Source organism: Falco punctatus (genome assembly GCF_963210335.1).
Source record: "Falco punctatus genome assembly, chromosome: 17".
NCBI lineage: Eukaryota > Metazoa > Chordata > Aves > Falconiformes > Falconidae > Falco > Falco punctatus.
The window spans coordinates 3,415,271-3,437,018 of NC_137597.1; the positions used below are offsets into that span (position 1 = coordinate 3,415,271).

At 65.8% G+C, this 21,748-nt stretch overlaps 2 protein-coding genes and 1 long non-coding RNA gene across 7 annotated transcripts; 2 read left to right on the plus strand and 1 right to left on the minus strand.

Annotated features, from left to right (window-relative positions):
• Positions 1-1,691: 1,691 nt before the first annotated feature.
• On the plus strand, positions 1,692-6,366 carry SMPD2 (sphingomyelin phosphodiesterase 2). 2 transcript variants are annotated; one of them, XM_080367798.1, is made up of 12 exons: positions 1,692-1,794; positions 2,848-2,939; positions 3,375-3,471; positions 3,595-3,671; positions 3,900-3,993; positions 4,082-4,171; positions 4,555-4,637; positions 4,856-4,988; positions 5,062-5,166; positions 5,250-5,409; positions 5,634-5,986; positions 6,052-6,366. In XM_080367798.1, the coding sequence occupies exons 2-11, from the start codon at positions 2,890-2,892 to the stop codon at positions 5,975-5,977; spliced, it is 1,233 nt and encodes a 410-aa protein (XP_080223924.1). In that variant the 5' UTR covers positions 1,692-1,794; positions 2,848-2,889; the 3' UTR covers positions 5,978-5,986; positions 6,052-6,366. The 2 variants fall into 2 exon arrangements, with proteins under 2 accessions (XP_080223924.1, XP_080223923.1); XM_080367797.1 differs by having other exon boundaries at positions 5,634-6,366.
• MICAL1 (microtubule associated monooxygenase, calponin and LIM domain containing 1) lies at positions 6,349-20,420 on the minus strand. Of its 4 annotated transcripts, none has more exons than XM_080367771.1 (25): positions 16,587-20,420; positions 16,231-16,509; positions 15,243-15,450; positions 15,016-15,132; positions 14,696-14,794; positions 14,462-14,617; positions 14,160-14,260; positions 13,626-13,883; positions 12,411-12,526; positions 12,211-12,337; positions 11,892-11,964; positions 11,278-11,428; positions 11,017-11,204; positions 10,796-10,905; positions 10,661-10,711; positions 10,487-10,564; positions 9,965-10,133; positions 9,796-9,878; positions 9,240-9,687; positions 9,041-9,117; positions 8,820-8,918; positions 8,609-8,702; positions 8,417-8,516; positions 8,253-8,326; positions 6,349-8,140 (listed from the first exon to the last, which is right to left on the minus strand). In XM_080367771.1, the coding sequence occupies exons 2-25, from the start codon at positions 16,489-16,491 to the stop codon at positions 8,010-8,012; spliced, it is 3,369 nt and encodes a 1,122-aa protein (XP_080223897.1). In that variant the 5' UTR covers positions 16,492-16,509; positions 16,587-20,420; the 3' UTR covers positions 6,349-8,009. The 4 variants fall into 4 exon arrangements, with proteins under 4 accessions (XP_080223897.1, XP_080223896.1, XP_080223899.1 ...); XM_080367770.1 differs by having other exon boundaries at positions 10,661-10,732; positions 16,587-16,726; XM_080367773.1 differs by lacking the exon at positions 10,487-10,564.
• Positions 16,657-21,706, plus strand: LOC308054649. Its single transcript, XR_013924169.1, has 2 exons — positions 16,657-16,790; positions 21,520-21,706. It is a non-coding gene; the product is annotated as an uncharacterized lncRNA (long non-coding RNA).
• Positions 21,707-21,748: the final 42 nt, after the last annotated feature.

The following is a 21,748-nucleotide window of genomic DNA, read 5'->3' on the forward strand; positions in this document are numbered from 1 at the left end:
AGGACTATGAGGGTGACTATGGCCCGCAAAACCCCTTGGCGGGGTGATGTTTCCCCAGCGCCAGGCGTTTGGATGCCACGTCCAGTGGTGCTTTGCTGTGGTTTGTGCCACTGGTGATGGATTTGCTTGGGAAAGGTGACGGGTGGCTTAGCTCACGCCATGGCAAATGTGTCCCCGCGGTATTGCTGGCTTCAGGGACACGTATTTCAGGGGGTTGCATCCTTGTGCACGGCAGGACCGAGTGATGGAGGGCTGTGTCTGTCCTACCAGTGGGAAACGGTCCTCAAAGCCTTGCTCATGGCACCTGGGCTGGTGGGTACCATACACCCCATCCCAGTGCCAGAGCACCCAGAGACAGGTTTTAACACCCTTTTCCCCCTTTCTGCAAGCCAGACCGCCGTATTTAGGTGCCCGTTCCCATGGCCCCGAGGGCACAGCCGGTGGCCCAACCCCGATGCCATTAGGGCCAACGGCTCTGCACATCCCAGCACCTCCAGGCTCAGCTGCTTTATCAGTGATGCACAAATCCTGCTCCCACGGCTATCCAGCCCGGCAAACCTCCGTCCTGCTGCTGTCCCTCCGAATGGGATGATGTCCCCAAAGGCAGTGGAGGGACCTGCAGCCCCACTCCTCCTGCTGCCACCCCCTCCCCTGCTCCACGACATGGCTGGGGGGATCCCGCATGGCACTAAGGGGATCCCGCATGGCACTAAGGGGATCCCGCATGGCACTAAGGGGATCCCGCATGGCATTAAGGCAGCCGACAGACTTGTTTCTACTCAGGCTCCCTGTGGAGCTAATCCAGCCTGGATCATGCGCTGGGAAAGGCAACGAAACACGCGCAGGATCCAAAAAGGGAACTCGGCGCCGTGAGCATCACTGCTGTCCCTGGGTACCAGTCCCTGCCGAGGCCACCGCTGCCCCCGGAGCGGGATGCGGGACGTGTGGGGGCTGGGCCGGGAAGGAGGCGGCCTTGGAGCAGGAGAGCTGGTCCCAGTATCGTCAACTGCCGCCCTTCTCAGTCCGGGCCCGACCGGGATGGGGAAGCAGCAGGAGCGGGGAGCAGGCAGTGCCCGCGGGCCGCGGGATGCTCTGGAGTGACCGGGAGGGTGTCCCGGGGGGTGGGCTCCGGGGGCGGGTGCCACAGGCCTCCGAGGTGCTGGGGGGAGCCTAGAGGGGGGGGGAGCTGCTGGAGTGTCCCACGGGGGGGTGTGGGGGGAGTGGGGGGGTGTGAATGGGCACCCCCAGCCCCAGGGAAAGAGCCGAGTGAGGCCGCCCCGCCCGCCGCTATCCCCGTGCAACGCCCGCGGGACCCCGCCCCGCCCCGCCCGGCCCCCCCGACACCCCCCGCCCCGCCATCCGGGCCCCGCCCCCCGCGCCCCGCGCTCCTGCCCCGCCTCCCGGGCCCAATCTCCCCGCCCCACCGCATGGGCCCCGCCCCCCGCCCCCGCCTCGCCCCGCCTCCCGGGCCCGGCGCCCCCCCCATCTGCCCCAGTCCCCCCGCCCCGCCTCCCAGGCCCGACCGCCCCGCCCCGTCCCCCGCCCCGCCCCCCGGCACCCCCCGCCCCTCCTTCCGGGCCCGGCGCCCCCCCCATCTGCCCCAGTCCCCGTCCGCCCCGCCCCCCGGCACCCCCCGCCCCGCCCCCCGCCCCGCCCGCCGTCCCGCCGCCCCGCCTCCCGCGCCGGCCCCTTCCCGTCCCGTCCCGTCCGTCCCGCCCCGGCCCCTTCCGCGCCGCTCCGCTGCCTGCCGGGACGCGTAGTCCCGCGGCCCCGCGCTGCTCCGGCCCGCGCCAGGTCCGCTCCGCTCCCCGTCCCGTCCCGTCCCGGTCCCAATCCGCTCCCGCTCCGCTGCCGGCCCCGCCGATGGCTCAGCGCCCCCCGCCTGTTGCCCGCTCCCTCCCCCGGTTCCGCCTGTTGCTCCGCGCTCCCGGCCCGGCCCCTCGCCCGCTGCGCTCCCGGTCCCGCGGGGAGCTGGGAGGGGGCGCGCCTGGGGTGGGCAACGGGCCCCGGCGGGACACGGGGGGACAGGCGGGTGTTAGCGCGGCGCAGGGACGGGATGAGCCGCTCGGTAACCCCGCCCGGGCAGAGCCCGGCTGCCTGTGCCGGCTGCCTGTACCCCGCTGCGGGACCCCGCTGCCTGCTCCCCCCGCTGCCTGCTTCCCTCTCCGCCCTGCTCCCCTGCTGCCTGCTCCCCCCTGCTGCCTGTAAGCTGCTGCCTGTGAGCTGCTGCCTGCCTCCCCCTGCTGCCTGCCCCCCCCCACCTGCTGCCCGTACCTGCTGCCTGCTCCCCCCTGCTGCCTGCCCCGTACCTGCTGCCTGCTCCCCTGCTGCCTGCCCCGTACCTGCTGCCTGCTCCCCTGCTGCCTGTAAGCTGCTGCCTGTGAGCTGCTGCCTGCCCCCCCCCCCGCTGCCCACTCCCCTGCTGCCTGCTCCCCTGCTGCCTGCCCCCCACCTGCTGCCTGTGAGCTGCTACCTGCCTGCCCCCCACCTGCTGCCCGTACCTGCTGCCTGCCTCCCCCTGCTGCCTGCCCCCCGCTGCCCACCCCTTGTCTGCCCGCACCCCTGTGCCCTGCTCTGGAACCCGGGTTAAAGTCCACCCAGGATCACAACTCGCTGACAGAGGCTTTGAGCCCTGCACCCCATCCCTGCCTGTCCGCGGGGTGCAGGGCCCACCCGTGGGGCTGGGGTTCGTGGGTCCCTGAGGGCAAACTGGGGTTTGGGATGGGGGTCTTGCGGGTGGGAGAGGAGGGGACGGTGTGAGCTCCTCCAGCGCTCCTCCCTGCCGGCCTTTGCCTCGCCGGGGCTGCCTGGCTCCCCCGGGCTGTCACCCCAACCTGCTCCCTGCAGGACCCCCCCCGCCCGGCGCTGCCCCCCGGCCCCCTGTGAGTGATGGAGGCAGATCCCACCCTGCGGCTCCGCGTCTTCGACCTCAACTGCTGGTGAGTCCCGAGTTCGCCGGGGCTGCATGGGTGGGTATGGGGGCACCTGCCCCGGGAGAGGGGTCCTGCCTTGGGGTCACCTTTGTGTCCCCTTCGTTTCGGGGTCACACCACTCTCCCAGCACCAGAGGGTCCCGAGGTGCCTGGCTGGGTGGTGCCCCCCGTCCTCTCTGTGCCTGCTCCCCCCGGAGACGGGTCCCCCATTTGCACCCCCACCAGGGATGAGCTGCCTCGGTTCTGCAGGCAGGACGAGCTGTCCCCAAACAGCCTCCCTGCATGTCCCCATGTCCCCACATGGCCCTTTCCCCTTCCCATCTCCCCCAGTCTGCATCCCGGCTGTACCAGTACTGGGGCCCACTCTCCCCCATTTTGGGTCCTGGCGTGCGCTGACATCACCCTGTCCCTCCAAGCTGTGACCCCCACCCCTCTTGGGCAGGGCCATCCGCTACCTGAGCAAACGGCGGCAGGAGCGTGTCCGGCTCATCGGGGACACGCTGCGCCGGGAGGGCTTCGACCTGGTGCTTCTCCAGGAGGTGAGAGCAGCCGCGAGCCGAGTGCGCCCGTTCCCAGCCCGGGAGATGAGCCGAGTGTGCCCGTTCTCAGCCCGGGAGATGAGCCGAGTGCGCCCGTTCTCAGCCCATCCCACTGTTCTCCAGGTGTGGAGCGAGCGGGACTACAGCGACCTGAAGGCGAAGCTGGGAGGCTGCTACCCCTTCTCCCACTACTTCCGCAGGTGAGAGGGGCCAGGCCAGCCCCCCGGGGATGCCCGTCGGGCAGTAGCAGGGCTGTGCCCCATCTCCGGTGTTTGTCACATGGGGAGATGAGTGCGGGTGCTGTAGGTCACCTCTGTCACCGTGCCTGGAGGGTGGGATGCTCATGGGAGCACAGCGGGACACGGGGCTGGGGGGCGGCAGAGGTTGGGGGCACCATGCGTCCTCACTGTGCTTTCCGCCTCCCGCAGCGGGGTGATCGGCAGCGGCCTCTGCGTCTTCTCCAAGTTCCCCATCCTGGACACCCTCCTCTACCAGTACTCGCTGAACGGGTACCCCTACATGGTGAGTGGGGCGGGGGGCACGTGGTGCTGCGGTGTCCTGCCCCACGGAGCCTCACCGGCCCTTGCCTGCTCCTCTGCCCCTCCGGCAGCTCCAGCACGGGGACTGGTTCTGCGGCAAGTCCGTTGGGCTCGTCATCATTAAGATCTCCGGGATTATCTTCAACGTCTACGTCACCCACGTGAGTGCCCCAGGGAAGGACCTGGCACTGGGGGCGGGGGGGGGTGCATGGGGATGATGGGGAGGGGGGGACAAGTGGCCGTACCCCTCCTTTGCTGTCCCCTTGCTTTAAGCACTGCTCTGCGCCATCTCTCCTGGGGCTGTTTAATGAAATACTGCTCTGGAGGGGGGCTGGGGTGGTGGGGAGGACAGGGACCCACAACTTGGCCGTGCAGTGGGGTGAGCATCTCAGGCTGATGAAGACTGAGGGGTCGGCCAGACCCCCAAGGGGACCGTCTAGAGGGGCTGGGGTGGGTTTGCAGGGAGCCTAGGAGCAGGGCAGGTGCCAGCATGGGGGTCATGGCTGCTTTGCCCCCCCTCCCCCCCCCCCCCCCTTCTCGCCAGCTGCATGCCGAATACTGCCGGGAGAAGGACGCCTACCTGCCCCACCGCCTGGTGCAGGCCTGGGAGCTGGCCCAGTTCATCCGGTGAGCAGCCACGGGGTGTCCCACAGGGTCCCCCTCCGGCAGGTCCCCAGAGCGTGTGTGGTCACCCCTGCCCCTGGGGCTTGCACTGCAGAGAACTCCCAGTTGCACCAGTCCCAGTCAGGAGTAAGGCTGGGGAGCACTGGGAGGGGGGGTCCCAGTCACCCCAGTCCGGTGCGGGGCAGGGTGGGGAAGGGAGCTAGCTGTCCCTGTCCCCACAGACACACCTCAAAGGCAGCCGATGTGGTGCTGCTGGGAGGGGACCTCAACATGCACCCCGAAGACGTGGGCATCCGGCTGCTGCGCGGCTGGACGGGGCTGCGGGACGCCTTTGCTGAGGCCACACGCTTTGAGGTGAGGGGCAGGGGGCGAGCAGGGTCCTGCGGCGTGCCAAGAGCCCCCCACCCACCCAGGTGCTTGGTCTCAGGGCTGTGAGCACGGCTGCACCCTTGTCCCCAACAACTGCTTCACCGTCAAGGCAGAGCTGCTGCCCTTCCCGCTGGGCATCCGCATCGACTACATCCTCTACAAGGTAAGGGGGGGGGGGCCCTCGGCCACCAGCTGTGGGTGGCACGGGGGGAGGCACCCTCATGACCCCCCTGTCCCCTCCCCCAGGCCATCTCCAGCTTCACGGTGAAGTGCGAAGAGCTGAAGACCACCACGGGGACAGCCCCGGGCATGGACATCCCCTTCTCGGACCACGAAGCTGTGATGGCAACGCTGCACGTCCAGAGGCAGGGACAGGCTGTGGGTGCCTGTGGCCTCGGCGCAGCTGGTGAGGTGGTGGGGTGCTGCTGGGGTCCCCCATGTGCCAGGAGGGCTGGGGGGTGGACTGGTGGAGCTGGATGGAGCTTTGGGGGATGTTTTCCCCTTGCTTAGGGCATCCCTTGGGGTGCTGCGTGTGGAGAGGCGCATGGGCAGGGCACAGTGGTGGGGATGGGGAGAAAAAGGGGTATTGGGGCGGGGGGTCCCTGCTGAGCTGCCCCTGTCTCCCCACAGAGCTGACGCTGGTGGACGTAGTGACGGAGGCACGGACGGAGGTGGGCGTGGGGCTGCGGGCAGCGCAGCGGCAGCGGTACTCCGCGGGCAGGATGGCCGTGCTGGCCGCGCTGCTGCTGCTGCTGCAGGCAGTGGCCGCGCTGGGTGTGCTGGCGGGGCTGGCTGCTGGGCAGCCCTTCCCCAAGCTCTCCTTCTCCCTGCTGGCCTTCCTCGCCGTCGGTGTCCTCCTCCTCTCCACCGGCCTCCACCTCTTCCACACCATGGAGGTGAAGATGCTGCAGGGCACCGAGGAGCAGATGCGGATGGCGCTGCGGGTGCTGCAGGAGCGGCTCAGGGATGGCTGAGCCGGGGCTGTGAGTGTCCCACGATGTCCCCTGGCCCCTTTCAGTCCCTTTTTCTAGCTGATGTCTGGTTTTAGGTGAGCAGCACTGCGGCTGGCTCGGTAGCACGGGTTTGACAGCCGCCTCTGCGTAAAATCAAGATTTTGGGGGTAGATTTGTTGCATATTGACCCCCATGGGAACCACGGAGGTGGGTTTTAATTGCTGGGTTTTTTTAAAATACCCTTTCTACCTGGAGGGACCTGCTGGCATGGCTGGGGGGTTCGTGAGGCTCAGCCCCCCCCTTGCCTGGGGCAGCCGTGGGGGCTCCCAGTGAGAGCTGGCGGCTGCTCCAGCAACCAGCTTTGAGTCGAATAGAAAATAGAAAATAAAAGATGGTATTTTAGCCCTTGGTGCCGGGCTGGGGAGGCTTTATTCGAAGGGAAGCGGGCTTGCAGCAGGATGGATGGGCTGGTACAGACACAAGGAGGAGGATGGAGGCACTGGGGGGGGGAGATGGGATGAGGCTGAACGCGGCGGGGGGTATTGCTAACAGAGGAGCCCCCTGCCCAACACAGCTGCGCTGCCGTAAGCACCATTTGGCCGTGGAGGCTACCCCACAACAACCAGGGCCTCCAGGAGGTCTGAGAGGTCCCTACAAAGGCCAGCGTGGCATTGCCAAGCAGGAGAAACCCCAAAGGGGCAAGGACATGGCCACCAGTGTCCCTTGTCCTTGATGTCACACAGTGATGGCCCTGGGCACAATCCCCTGGGGGAGGTGCTGGACAAAAAGCCCCTTCCCTGGCCCGGGGGGCCTTGCAGTGGGGGTCTGACCCTGGGTTCCTACAGCTGCTGGGGACAGTGTGGATGTGGCAGCTATGGTGGGATCAGCCCCATCTGTCGCTGGCCCCACTTGCAGAGCCAGATGTCCCTGGACGACGTGGATGCCCTGGGTTAGGATGGATGCTCCTGGAAGAGGTGGAAGGTCCTAGGCTGGGATGGATGCCCTGGGTTGGGATGGATGCTCCTGGAAGAGGTGGAAGGTCCTAGGCTGGGATGGATGCCCTGGGTTGGGATGGATGCTCCTGGAAGAGGTGGAAGGTCCTAGGCTGGGATGGATGCCCTGGGTTGGGATGGATGCTCCTGGAAGAGGTGGAAGGTCCTAGGCTGGGATGGATGCCCTGGGTTGGGATGGATGCTCCTGGAAGAGGTGGAAGGTCCTAGGCTGGGATGGATGCTCTGGGTTGGGATGGATGCTCCTGGAAGAGGTGGAAGGTCCTAGGCTGGGATGGATGCCCTGGGTTGGGATGGATGCTCCTGGAAGAGGTGGAAGGTCCTAGGCTGGGATGGATGCCCTGGGTTAGCATAGATGGCCCCAGCTTGATGGATGTCCCCGAGTGCCTTCCAGGGGCTACTCCTGCCACTGCCCCTCCACATTTGGCATCTCCGCTGTGACCTGCCTGCGGTGGCCACGGTCACATCCTTGCTGCTGGGAGCAAGGCCCTTCGGCGCCCAGGACACAGCGCTGGGCAGAGCGATGGGCCACCTCTCCTGAGGCAACCTCAGCTTGAGCATGAGGGGCTCTGCTGGGCCAAAATGCTTTCAATGCCCCAGCCGAGCCTCCGGGCAGTGTCCCCTTGGCAGGGTGATGGCTGTGGGACCTCCTGCCCTGGGTGACGCCCCGCTTCCCCATGGGGCTTCTTCCTCCTGTAGCAAAGCCCAGGCAGAGCCGCCGCAGCCCCCGTGTTTCGTAGCCCCCTGCAAATCTCGTTTTCAAGCAAGCACAAGGCAAAGGCAATCCAGCCAAGCGCGGGGACGCCCTCTCTGCACCCCAAAACCAGGGTGCTCCTCGGTATCTCCCCACACGGACGTCCACCAGCGGGTCTGGCCCCTCCACGGCAGGCTTCGGCAAGCAGGGAGCTGGATGCGCAGCTGGTGCTGAGGCATCACCACCTTCAGAGGCAGCTCAGGGTGATGCTCAGCTGGCGGCGGGGGGGACAGCACACCACTCCTGTCCCCCCCCAGGGAGGAACCGGTGGGTCCTGGGGCCACAAGGATCAGGCCCGCATCTCACTGAGCCGCTTCTCATCCTGGATGTGGATGAGGACGTTGCGTTTGTTCACCACCTCCAGCAGCTGTGCCAGGATCTCCTTCTCGGCCACGCGATCCGCAGGTGTCTTCAGGGATTCTGTGGGAGCAGGGGGCTGGAGCAAGGCTGGGGGGGGGGGGGTGGGTCACAGCCCCGGCCCCACTCCCTGCGCTGTGCACGGGGATGACCCGCAGCACGTGCTGGCGCTCACCCTCCTTGTTCATGTAGCACCGGAGCTTCTGGTCAAGCTGCCACTGCTGCTCCTCCAGCTTCAGCTCCTGCACACTGCAGGGAGGGAAGGGGGGGGGGAGGCGGCTGGGGTGAGCTGAGCCCCCATGCCAGCCAGGCAGCATCCCTCACCCCCCCGAACCTTACCTGATCATGAGGTCTGACTCCTCGGACATCAGGCTGTTCTTCTGCTGGACCAGGTACAGCAGCTGGTTCATCCACTGCGTCTTCTGGTCGGTCGGGGTCCCTGCAGGGCACGAGGGGCGTGAGGGGTGTGCAGACCCCCCCCCCCCGCCCCCAGTCACTGGGGTGACAATGCCCCATCAAGCCTGGCCTTACCGTCCTCATTCCGGAGTAACTTCTCCAGCTTGATGCCCTGCTGCTCCAGCTCCCGGAACGTCACCTCGATCTCCTCCAGCCGCCTCTGGATGGTCTGTGAGGGAAAGGCAGAGCTCACCGGTGGGCCAGCACCTCCTGGCTTGTGGCTACCAGCAGCAGGATGGAGGGGACGGTGCCAGGCTGGGGACCCGGCTCTGCCCCATAGGGCTACCTGGGCTTTGCAGAACCGCTTCATCTGAGCTTCCCTGGCCCGGCGGGTCAGTGTGCGCTTCCAGGTGGGATATTTCTCCTCTTCCCCCAGGTCCAGGCCCTGTGAGGGGACAGTGACACGGGCAGGGGGTCAGTCCCTGCACTGGGCACCACCTGTCCCAGCAGGAGCCCCAGCCAGCACCCCGGCTGGTGGGGCCAGTGCTGCTTGGGGAAAGCACTCACCAGCTCTGCCACGATGCCAAGGTCTGTGCCTTCCTCCTCCTCCTCCTCTTCCTTCTCCTCGCTGTCGCCCTCCAAATCTGCCCCCCCCAAAAAGAGCCATTTCGGGCCAGTGCCTCACGAGCAAAACGTGGGGGATGTCATGGTACCAGAGGGACCCAGAGCCCTGCTTGGCCAGAGGCTCCAGCTTGTTGCCACCTACCTTCCTCCATGGCCATTCCCTCCTCCTCCTCCTCCTCCTCCTCCCAGGCACCTTGTCCCTGCCACAGGGAAGGGAGGGCCTTGGGTGCTTGGAGCCACCTACGAGCTGGCTTGGGTGGTGGCTCAGGCTCTGCTTCACCGGTGAGGGTCAGCGTGGACAGTTTGAGCTTCTCCAGCGGCGTGAGGACGATCTTCCTCCTGCCCCGGCCCTCCTCACCCTCTTCCACCGCCCCTTGGGGCTCCGCTTCGGGACCCTCCTCATCCCTCACATCTCCCTCGTGCTGTGCCAGCAGCTCTTGCTCTTCCGAGTCATCACCATCCTCCGCTGCCCCAGGCTCTTCCTCCAGCTGTGGGGCTGCTGGTGGGGGCTGCAGGGGACAGGGTGCCCCCTCCTTGGGGGACACACATGGGCTCCCAGCATCCAAGGGCAGGTGGGCAGCAGTGGCATCCTAGGGCAGAGCCAGCAGCGGAGGGGTGATGCAGCACGGGGCTGTGCCAGAGCATCCCCCTCCACCTTCTGCTTTGCCTCCATCATCTACAGGCATTTAGTGACTTACCCCATTGGGCAGCGCCGGGGGCTCCTCCTGCTGCAGCTCCATGCTGGATGGAGTGGGGTAGTGAAGCGAGCAGTAAAAGTGACCTGAGGGGGCCCCAAACCCATGTGATGACCTGCAAGGTGGCGAAGCCTTGCCCCCGAGCATCCCCTCTCCCCAAAACCTGCCTCACCGTCCTCCTCGTCGAAGGCGTAGTCGCCCAGGCGCAGGGTGGCCCCGCACCGCCGGCACTGGAAGCAGCCGCGGTGGAAGAAGCGTCCCTCGGCGCTGGCTCGCTCCAGGATGTAGACGCGGCGGCCGCAGAAGTAGCAGGCGTCGCTGCTCTCCCCACGGGCTGATGGCTGAGGGGGGAGAGAACAGGCTGGGGTGGCACCGGGGTGCTGGCCCCCACCCCTGCCCAGGGCTTTGCCAGCAGCCCAGGGGGCTCAGGGGGGACTTTTTCCTTCTTGCAGAGGTGGGTCTGGGCGCTCGGGACGGGTTTGCTGGCACCAGCAAGGGAGCGGCAAGTCTTGGCTCCAGAAAACCAGTTAGGTCAGGAAACAGGCAGGGAGGAGCCGGGAGCCCGTGGGCGTTTGCTTGCGCAGCCCCAGTCCCAGCCCTTGGCTCGGTCCCACCAGCTGCTGGTGCCCCCCAAGCACCCACCTGCCCAGACCTGGGCCCCCCACCACCCCCCTGGGGTGACACGAGGACCGACCTGCCCTGGATCCATCATGGTGGTTTGCAGCGGCTCATGGGCACCGTCTGGAGTGTCTCCATCCAGCCCCGTGTCCAGCTACGAGCAACCCGAGGGGAGGGTCAGCCCCCCACTCTCCCCCCGGGACAGATGCACCCCAGAGAGCATCCCTGGAGGCAGCCGGGGCAGACCCACCTCAGCATCCCTGCGGATCCTCTTGGCCTCAGCATCCTTCTGGGCACTGTCCTGCAAATGCAAAGCGGGCGGCTGGGATGGAGAGGGGGACGTGGTTTTGGGGGTGTCACAAGTGGCTGGGTGGGGATCCCTCACCTGGGCACGCTTGTGTGTCAGGTGCCGGCTCTTCTGCAGCTTGCTGAGGAAGAGGATGGCCCCTCGTGTGCCACGGGGAGAAAGCGGCTTCTTGCTGATCTCCTCTGCCTCTGCACAGAGGGGACATGGCCATGATGGTGGGGCCCACCCTACAGAGGAGGGGGCACCCAGCCAGCCCTGGTGGGGCTTGGGATGGGAGAAACCCCCCCAAAATCTCACACCTGGAGTGGTCTTGAAAGCTTCATAAAACTGGCTGAGGTAGGTGATGAGCCCCAGGCGGTCGGGCTCTGTCATGGTGGCCATCTCGATGCTGGAGAGGACGGGCTGGATCCCCAGCTCCTGCTCTGCCATGTCCAGCATCATCTGGTGGGTCTGGATGGAATCCTGGGGGTCCACGGCATTAAAGTCCCTGTGGTGAGACACGGGTGCTGTCAGGGTGGGCTCCACAGGGTGGGGGTCCCAGGGGGGTCCTGGGCACTCACACCAGGTCAGGACGGAAGCGGTGGACGAGGGCGCAGAGGGCCAAGCCGCTGGTCCAGGAGGTGGTGAAGTTGGTCACGGCCACGCCGCGGTACCCGGCTGTGCTGGCCTGGCACCAGCTCAGCAGCTCTTCGTAGGCGTCTCCGGAGACCGCTGGGGAGGCAGCACGCATGTCCCCATCCCAAAGCGGCAAAGGACACCCTGCCAGCCCCCTCCCCCCACCCAGAATCAGTGCTTTAGTGGGGAAGGAGTCCCATGGGAGTGATCCAAGACCCCCCCCATGCACCCCCACCCCCCCAAGGCTCAATAAATGGGTTAATAAAGTATATATCAATATTTCATGGCTCAGCATCAATGTGGGCCAGAAGGAGGGGGACAGCCCCCCCCCAAAAAAAAAAAAAGGCAGCTGGGGGGCCATGGGCAGAAGGAACGGAAACCAGTGGTGCCACCAGGATGGAAACGCAGCCGCTGCTGGGAGGAGCGCGGCAGCCAGCTGGACACTGGCCAGGGCTCAAGAAAAGAGGGACAGGGAGGAAAATCAGGGCAGGAGCGGCTCTGGGAGGAATGGGGGTCCCGCTGCAGGTGGGGGGGGCAGGGGAGGACCAGCTGCTCCTACCAGTGCTGAGCCGGTTGTCACTCTTCCTTTTATGGTCCACCTCCACCATGCCCACGAGGTAGAGGTCCCGGACCTGCCGATGGGGACATGTCAGTGCCAGGTCACCACCTGCACAGTGCCAGCAGCACCAGGCAGGGAGCTGGCCCCGGCAAGGGGGACACCCGGACCCCCCCAACACCTCCCCGGAACCACCCACACCCACAACGGGTAACGCATTAAATGTCCTGAGGACCAACAGCTTCAGCCTCACACCCTTTGGGGACAGGGGCCAGAGCAAATTGGTGTCACCCTGACCAGCGGGGGGGTGGGGGCTGGGTACCTGGCTGGCTTTGATGGACTGCAGGTTGATGTTGGGGTAGCGTGTGGCCGGGTCGATGCTGTACTGGCTGATGTTCTTGTTGGTGTTGTCCGGGGAGGTCTGCGAGAGGAGCTGGTAGATGCTCTCCCTGGATGCAAGGGACAGGGCTGGGGTCATCCTTGCCCTCTCCGGAATCAGCCCAGCGGGATGGGGACATTCACCTCTCAGCCAGCACCTCCAGCGGGGGGGTCCCTGCTGCCCACCGCCGCACCATCCACGCCGCGTCGAAGGCGGCCAGGAAGCCCCTGGCCACGCCGGTGCCCAGCGGCCAGAAGGGCTGCGAAGGGAAAGGCAGAGCTGGAGCTGGGGGCTGGGAGGGGGCTGGGAGCTGCCGGGCTTGGCCAGGGATGAAAGCAGGGAAGGGCGGTGGGACGCGCAGGTGTCTCCTCCCCAGCCGGTACGGCTGCGTCTGGGGAGGAACTGGGCTGCTCCTCCACCCTGAGCACACCCCAGATCACCGGGGGGGCTGGGGAAGGGGATAACCCCACCAAAGCATCCCACACCCCAGATCGGTGGGGAGGGGGGGCTGGGGAAGGGGGTAACCCCACCAAAGCATCCCACACCCCAGATCGGTGGGGAGGGGGGCTGGGGAAGGGGATAACCCCACCAAAGCATCCCACACCCCAGATCGGTGGGGAGGGGGGGCTGGGGAAGGGGGTAACCCCACCCCACCAAAGCATCCCACACCCCAGATCGGTGGGGAGGGGGGGCTGGGGAAGGGGACAACCCCACCAAAGCATCCCACACCCCAGATCGGTGGGGAGGGGGGCTGGGGAAGGGGGTAACCCCACCAAAGCATCCCACACCCCAGATCGGTGGGGAGGGGGGGCTGGGGAAGGGGATAACCCCACCAAAGCATCCCACACCCCAGATCGATGGGGAGGGGGGGCTGGGGAAGGGGGTAACCCCACCAAAGCATCCCACACCCCAGATCGGTGGGGAGGGGGGGCTGGGGAAGGGGATAACCCCACCAAAGCATCCCACACCCCAGATCGGTGGGGAGGGGGGGCTGGGGAAGGGGGTAACCCCACCAAAGCATCCCACACCCCAGATCGGTGGGGAGGGGGGCTGGGGAAGGGGATAACCCCACCAAAGCATCCCACACCCCAGATCGGTGGGGAGGGGGGCTGGGGAAGGGGGTAACCCCACCAAAGCATCCCACACCCCAGATCGGTGGGGAGGGGGGGCTGGGGAAGGGGGTAACCCCACCAAAGCATCCCACTACCGGGATTTGGGGAGACTGCCCCCCGTGATGGGGTGCACCGGGCAGCCCGGTGCGAGAAGCGCCTACTGAAGGGGAATATATTGCAAGCGACGTATCTTGCAGGGAGAGGGGAAACTGAGGCACACAGCGGTGCCGCACGGAGGACCCTCACCTCCACCAAGCAGTCGCCCACCAGCCCGAGGAGCAGGCGGGCGCCGTTGTGCTCCCGCACCAGCGCCGCGTTCTCCGAGCGCGTCATGCAGGTGAAGTCGAACATGTCGACGTCTGGCAGGTCCCGGTGGTTGAGGGCAAACTCCAGGTCGGGCAGGGAGTAGTTGGTGGAGAAGTTGGCGGCTTCTTTGGCGTAGCTGAGGAGGGCATCTCGGTTCACGTTCTCCGGGGACAGGAGGCTCTCGATGTCCGATTTGTCCTGCAGGGATGGGGTGAAGCTGGCTGGGCTGTGGCTGGGGGGCTTTGCCCCCCCCAGTCTGGGCGCAGCCTGCTCTGGGGTGAAGCTGTGCCACCAGGCTTGGGGGCTGTGAGCCCCGCCAAAAGGATTTGTTCACGGCAGAGGCGACAGGCGCCGAACCCCCGCCCCCATCCCAGGGGTACATGGTCAAACCAGCACCCAGATCTGCATCCCACCCTCCAGGCTTTCAGCTGCTGATTGCTACGGGACCCGGGGGCCGGATCCTGCCCTCCTCACCTGCAGGATGACGCCCTTCTTGAGCAGGCTCTGCTTCTTGGCCGTCATGACGAAATAGTGAGTGTCATCCTTATAGTAGACGATGTTTTCCAGATCGATGCCTGGGGATGGGGAAGGGGCTGAGCTGAGCCACCAGGAGCCCCCGCACCAGCTTCAGCCACCAAACGTCCCCTGGAGTGGGGTACCACGCGGGGACACGCATCCCATCACACAGGGGACATCCCAGGGCTGAGCCTCCGGTTGCATCAGGTGGGGACAGGGACCCCCCAGCCCCCCCCTACGCCGGGGCTGGGACCACCCACCTGTTTTGTTGTAGAGGTTTTGGAAGAACTTCTGGTTGTAGATTCGGGCCACGCCGCTGATCTCGGCCACCTCCACCTCAGCCCGGGTGTGCCGGTTGATGAAGTTGGTGGTGATGCCGATGGCCAACTTCCCCCGTGTCTCCTTCCGCTTGAACCCTGGGGGATGGGAGAGGCGTGAGCCCCCACCCAGCCCCCCATACCAGTCCCAGGGATGCAGGCACCCACTGCTGTCACCTTCGGGGACAAATTTGCCACCGCCAGCGGAGATGAGGACGTCGAACTCGTAGTGGCTGAGGGGAGAGGAGCTGGGCTGCAGCACAGCCCGCCACCCACCTGTGGGGAGAGGGACGGTCACCAGGGTGCTGGGTCTCAGCTGGGACCTGCTCTGGCAGGGGGGAGGATTACACCTCACCCCCCCACCCCCCCTCAAAGGGCATGCCCTGGGCTAGCAGAGGGAGCAGGGAGCTCAAAGCAGCCACCCACAGCCCTGCCCTTGTCCCCAGGGATGCCACCTACCCCACAGTGATGCCACCTACCCCACAGTGATGCCTCACCCTGTCCACCTGCCTTGCCCGCCGGGGGGGTGAGCCCCTTGAACTGCACGTTGATGTGCACCTCCACCCCCAGGAGAAGAGCCACCTTCAGCAGGATCAGCTGGAGCTGCCGGATACCTGGGAAGGGAGAGGGGCGCTCAGGGCTGCACCCCCGCTCCCTGGCTCCACAAAGTGGGGGCACCCCGGGGGTACAGAGCTTGCCCTGCCACCCCCACCCCAAAACTCACTGATGTGGTCCAGCGTGCCGGTGCAGAACTGCCCGTAAAACTTCTTGGCGCCCAGCGCCCGCAGGTCGTGGATGGTGAAGGGCCAGAGGTGCAGGACGTTGTTGCGGGAGAAGGAGTCCCGCTTCTCCAGCAGCACCACGCGGGCGCCCAGCAGCGCCAGCTCGATGGCCACCCGCAGCCCGCACGGGCCGGCCCCCACCACCAGGCACTGCGAGGGGACGGGCACCCCCCAAAAACGGGGGTTTGGGTAAATCCCCAGGGAGCTCAGCACCGCCACAGCCAGCTTCCCCCTGCATCCCTGGGTCAGGATCTGGCCCTCCCCACTATTCCCCTTTTCCCCAGGCTGCAAGCACTGCCTCTGCCTGAGAAGTGGGAGGGCGGGGGGGCTCCGTGGGGCGTTCCTGCCTCCCCAGCTGCCTGAACCTTGCCTTCATCAGAAGTAATGGCAGCAATTAAAGGGCTCGGGGAGATAAGGCAGGCACGTCTCCCTCCGGCTGCAGCCCAGGCAGGGGAAGATGTCACCAGCAACAGGCTGAAAACCAGGACATGGGTCTGATCCCCTGGCAGCCCCTGTGCAGGGCTGGGGGGACAACGGGACACCAGCAGTGGGGAACAAGGCCACCAGCTCTGGGACAGGGGGACAGAAATAGGGACCCCCAGCCCCATGGGTACATCCTAGCCTGCCATGCTGCTGTCCCCTAGAAAGAGCTTAGCCGGTCCCTCTGCCCCTTTGCAGCCCCCCATGAGGTGTCCGCAGGAAGAAGCAGCTGGGAGGAGGAAGGATGCTGCTGGCTGGGTGACATCGAGGTGGCATCACACCACGGGGAGAGGAGCAGTGTTAATTAACACCCTGCCCCATTAAACCCTATCAACCTCCCACCTGGCACATCCCACATCTTCCCGGGGTTGGGGGCCAGGGTGCCTCAAGGGATGCTCTCACCCTGGGGACAAGGAGGGACCCAAACCCCATGCCCCGCGTCCCCGGTACCTTAGTGCTGGCACAGGCTGTGCCTTGGTCATAGTCCTTGTGCCCGGCTTTCTTATCCAGCTTGCTCCACAGGGCCTTGGCACTCCAGTAGTTGAGGGCAGCCTTGAGGCCGTGGTAGAGCTGCAGCCCCCTGCCCTGCAGCCCCAGCTGCTGGCACAGCTCCCCGAAGCAGCCCAGCACCTCCTGGCACTCCCTGGCACGCAGGAACCTCTCGAAGGTGGCATGGGCAGGGTTGCCCGGCTCGTTGGTTGGCGTGCTCATCCCACTTCACCCGGCAGCCTGGCGAGGGACGGCAGAGATAAGCGGGGAGGGGACCTTCCTGGAGCCCCTGTCCTCAAACACATCCGATACCAGACCTGGTGTCCCGGTGCCAGGTTTCCCAGCCAGGGGTGCCGTTCGGTGCCGGTGCTACCGAAATCAGGGCTCTTTCTGGCAGTGGCTGGCAAAGCCTCCCCCGGGTGCTGCACCCAGCAAGCCACGGTGTCACCCTGCCACGGTGACGTCAGGGGACGGGACGGGGAGGGCTGCGGTGGCAGCAGGCGGCTTCCTCCATATGGTGTGTACCTGCGGCAGCCAGAGCAGAGCGAGGTGTTTTGAAGCAAAGAGCTGCTTCCTTCCTCTTCACCCTCAGCCTTGCTGGGGGCGGGGGACAGTGTGGGAGATCCTGGCTTCAGGAATGAACCAGAGCTGCCCCCAAAACCAGCAAAAGCCAGGCCTGGGCAGGAGGGAGCAGGGCTGGACTCATCCTGCCAGCCTGGCTTTTGCAGCCCCGGACTGCGGCAACTTGCCCTCCACCTCTGCCACCCCCAGCGCTGCGGAAGCAGATACGCACAGAGGAAGTACCGCTGGGGAAACCAAACAAAAAGCCAAACCACGGCACAAACAGCCCCATCGCACCACAGAACCCATGGGAGGAGGGGTGCAGCGCATGCCTCTGTGGGCACCCCAACATCCCCCCACATCCCGGCACCTCCCAGGGGACCAGCACTCCTTGCATCTGCCTCCCGCTCCCAGCACCGTCCCCCAAGCACCATCCCATGCCACCCTTGCCAGCCTGAGCATAAAGCACAAAGCTGTGCCCTTTCCAGCTGTTGTCACCAAACCCCAGGGCTGGAAAATCCTCCCCCTGCCCGGCAAAGCAGCCGGCGGCACCGTGGCACTTCCAAGGAGGAAGCGATGGAAAAGCTCAGGAAGCCAGGGCGCTCCTACCTTTGAACCATCACTCTTTGCCCTTGCACTGCTCAGCGTTACTGGCAGGCACGTGGTGGCACCCCGAAGGTGGCAGGTGGCACCCCGAAGGCGGCAGCCAGCCCCACAGCAGGATGCTGGGGGGGGGGAAGGATGACACATCCGAGCCAAGCCACCCTCCACGGGGTGGAGGAGAGGAGCTGTTTAAGCCTGGGCTTAAGTTTGGGCTGGAAAGCGCAAATTCTAGCTGGGTTTCAAGTTCGGTCTCGCTCCGGCAGCTTCCGGACACCCACGAGTGCTTTGCAAAGCACTTCTGCAGGTCACCTTCCCGCACCAGCACCACAGGCAGGAAATCCTGGCGCTTTACCCTCTTCCTTGCTGGGCAGACGCAAGGATAGAGCATCCAGCCAGGCCAGAGCTGGCACCCACCGGTCCCCAAAGCGGCAGCACAGGGACAGATGACACAACCGATGCGTTCATGGCAGGGCTCTGAGAGCTGGGGACAGATTTCTGCTTTTCCCCCTGAGCACTTCCAGCCCTCTGGCCCTGCCAGCAGGACAGAATGAGCCTGGGGAAACTGAGGCAGCACTGCAAACCTCACCGGAGGGTGCCAGCACGCTGTCCCATCAGCCACCCGTCCTCCTCCCACGGGAGGATGCCCAGGCAGCCCCACTGGCTGGCCAGGCTCCAGTGCCCTGTGCTGCCCAGGCACGATGGATTTTCCCCCGGGAGCTCACGTTACCCCATTGGCACCTGCCAAGGCCACCACGCAGCAGCCCCAGGGTGATGGGGCAAAGGCAGCTGCCCAGGCTGGGAGCACCCACTCCAGCATCACCAGCCCCTGGCTCCAAAAAAAAAAAAAAAAAAAACATCTTAAGGTCTTGATTCCCACCAGACATGGTGCCGGGGGGAGCGTGCCGCCCAGGAAAGCTTTCCAGCCCCAGCACTTTGGCAGGGAGGCTTGGAGGAGGCAGAACAACAAGTCCTGTGTTACACCAAGTTTCCTATGGAAACGATGCTCATGCCAGCACACCACGTCCCCTTTGGCACACTCAAACCCCCAGACAATTGCAAGCAAGGACAGACCCCCCCCCCCCCCCCCCCCAGATACTCAGCTCCTGCAGCTTTCATGCAAATAAAGAACTTTCAGCCCACAAAGGCCAGTGCCAGTGAAGGCGGGTGCAGGGCCAGGCTGCTTCCAGCTCTGCTCTCCCCAGGAGTGCCTTTTGCATTTTTTCTCTTAAAACTGCTCCTCCAAGCTGGAGGGAGGAGGTGGGGAGGTTGTGGCCAGCCCTGACTCAGCTCCTGCTGGCTCTGGTTGGGGTGGCTGCAGACATACCTACAGGGACATCACCCGGCACATGTGGAGCATCCCTGGGGCAAGGACACCCCAACCCACTTTGCAAATCGGGGTCTCCCCCCTGCCCTTGCATGGAGAGAAGCAGCCCCTTGGGAGATGCGGCAGGGGGTGGGTGCTGGGCTGCTGGCGAGCTCACGTGTCTTCCAGGCACGTGGAAATGGGGTGGAAAAGGACGCGGCTCCATACAGAGCGAATGAAAGCTGGGAGGATTTCCAGCAGCAGCAGCAGATCCCCTTCCAGCTGCGCTGGCTCCCAGCATGGACCAGGCTGCTCCGGGTCTGGGGTCCTGCCCAGAGACCCCCGGGCTGAGCTGCTGAGCCGGGCTGGACCCTGGGAAAGTCCTTCCAGCAACTTTGGGGATGGCCCCAAGGCTGGTGGGCAGGATGGAGGGTTTCTTGTGGCCGCTCAACAGCTTGGCCAAAGATCTCGCTTTCGATCGCTGGCCGAGCCGCGCTGGTGCCGGGAAGGGGCGAAGGCAGCGGGCGCTGCTCTTCCCGGCGTTACTGCGCTCAGGAATGGGACTGGGCATGGAGATGGCTGTGGCCGACCCTGTGGAAACCTGCCCTAATTTGGCTGGGTTCTAATCCTTGGAGGGAGGGGGAAAATCCCTGTCGGCTCCTCTGCTTTGAGCTGGGGCTGGGGGTGCGTGGGCACAAGCCCCCCGGCACGGAGCTGGGGGGAGAAGGGCTAAGGCGAGGGGACAAACCTGCCACCAGGGCAGAGGCTGACAGCTGCAGGGACAGGGTGTCACGGTGGAGGGGGTTCCCTTTCAAGGGTGAATAAAGCCCCCCTGGAAAGCACACGCCAAAATCCCCCCCTGGGAGGGCAGCACCCAGCCTCGGCTCCTGCAGCCGCCGCCGCAGAAGTGGGTGCTTCTCCAGGGAGTTTTGGTGTCGCCCTTTGCAAGGAGGGGATCCACAAGCCACAGCCCTGAGCAGAGACAACACTGGGGGGGTGCAAACCTCCCCCCCTCCCCCCTTTTAGCTGCTCAGCTTTGCCTCCCTTGCCCAGCACCAGCTCCACCAAGGGAGCAGCCGAATTTTGGTGTGATGGGAAGTCTGCTCGCGGCCAGGCTTTGCTCCCACATCTTTTTCCTCCTCCTGCTTCTCCTTCACTCCAGCCACAGCCATGCCCACGGGGTCACCACGAGGCATGTCTTGGGGTACAGTGGTGAACCCCAGGTTCGGTTACCCAAATGTACCTGGGTCTTCACCCCCGGCACCGGGGCTGGCGAACACCTTCCCCAGCCTCAGCCCTGGGATGGGGCACAGCCCTGGCCCCCCAGCTGGGGCTCGCTCCTAGGGGTCGGGATAGGGTAAAAGCACTTAGCAAAGCTTTTCCCACCCCATCCCACCCCACTCGGCACCGGGAGCACTGGTGGTACTGGGAGTGGAGCCCAGGAAGAGGAGTGGAGGCTGCTCTCTTTTCCCTTTGTCCCGGGGGGGAGAAGAGCCCGGGGGCTGGAGGGGAAAAGCAGCACAGATGGGGCGGGGGACCCTGCTGCCCTCCGGCGAAGCTTTGGGGAGGGGGCAGCCACAGACAAAGCAGTACCCCGCCACCGAGCATCCCTGGGACACGCAGGACCGGCACGGCGGGGCTGAGCACCCTTTCCCAAAGTCCCCCCTCGGTTTTGGCAGCCCCCCCCAGCCCCAAAGTCCCCATTCGGTTTAGGCAGCCCCCCCCAGCCCCAAAGTCCCCATTCGGTTTAGGCAGCCCCCCCCCCCCCCCCAAAGTCCCCCCTCGGTTTTAGCAGGCCCCCCCCCAGCCCCAAAGTCCCCCCTCGGTTTTGGCAGCCCTGCGCAGCGGGGCGGGCCCCGGAGCGATGCTCTCGGCGGGCGGGGTGGACCGGCCGGTGGGATGCAGCCGCCTCCGTGCCCGCATCCGAGGCGGGGGCGGGGGGGGACGACAGCAGAACCCTGACACACACACACACACACACACACCCCAGGACGCTCTGCACATTCCGACCCACCACTCACCTCCAGAGCCTCTCGGAGGGGGAAACTGAGGCACAGCCCGGCGGGTGGGAGGGGCTCGGGGCTGCGCGCAGCCGGGCAGGGACGAGCAGGAAACGGGCTCCGGCCCCGCAAGCAGCTGCCGGCCGACCCGGCCCTCCCTCCTCCATCCCCTCCTCCCCTCCTCCCCTCCTCCCTTCCCCATCCCCTCCCTCCCTCCCTCCCCTCCCCCACTGCCGAGGGGAGCCGGGCATCCCGGCTGCTGGAAGGCGGTGCTGGAGCAGCGCTGGGGCCTGGGGGGGGCGGGGGACGGGACCTGAAGCGCTCCGGCTTCGTGCCGCTGCAAATGTTGCTGCAGTTAGTGTTTTGCAGTGCTGAAGGCTGAGCCCCCCACTCCCCGCCCCCCCCCCCCACGCCCCCCCGAGTGGCAGCCCGGACCTCCCCACGCCGCAGGTTCGGAGCAGTGGGGGGAGGGGATGCAGGGCGCCAACCCAGCTGGGGGGGGTTGTGGGATTTTAGGGTAAGAAACCAGCCTTTTTACAGAACAAAAAAAGATTCTGGTGATGAAACGAATCCGCTTCGCTTTCCACCCCGGCTGTGGCTGCTGCGCTGCACTTCCGCAGCCAGAAATAGAGGCCAGGAGGCAGCTGCACCCCCCCAGTACCAGCCCTGCCCCCCCCCCCCCCCCCCCCCCAGTGTCCCAGCCCACCTCAGCCCTGGTGGAAACCTTTGGGATGATGTTTCCACCTGGGTCCCCTGGGTGGGAATGACCCCAGTGGGGTGAAGGTACCTTGGGGCGGAGGATGGAGTCGCTGGGGTCACGGAGGGTCCCTCCCAGCTGGGTGCTGGTTGTGGTGGGGTCCTCAGGGTGCTGCTGGCCGCTTGCCACGTGCCACGGTGGGTGTCACAGCGCCCTAAGGGGCTGGTGGGCCGGTGATGCACAGGGACAACCTGCTACAAGGCTGGGGATGGTGACTCAGGGACACGGGGCAAGCTGGCGTACGAGGCGGGGGTT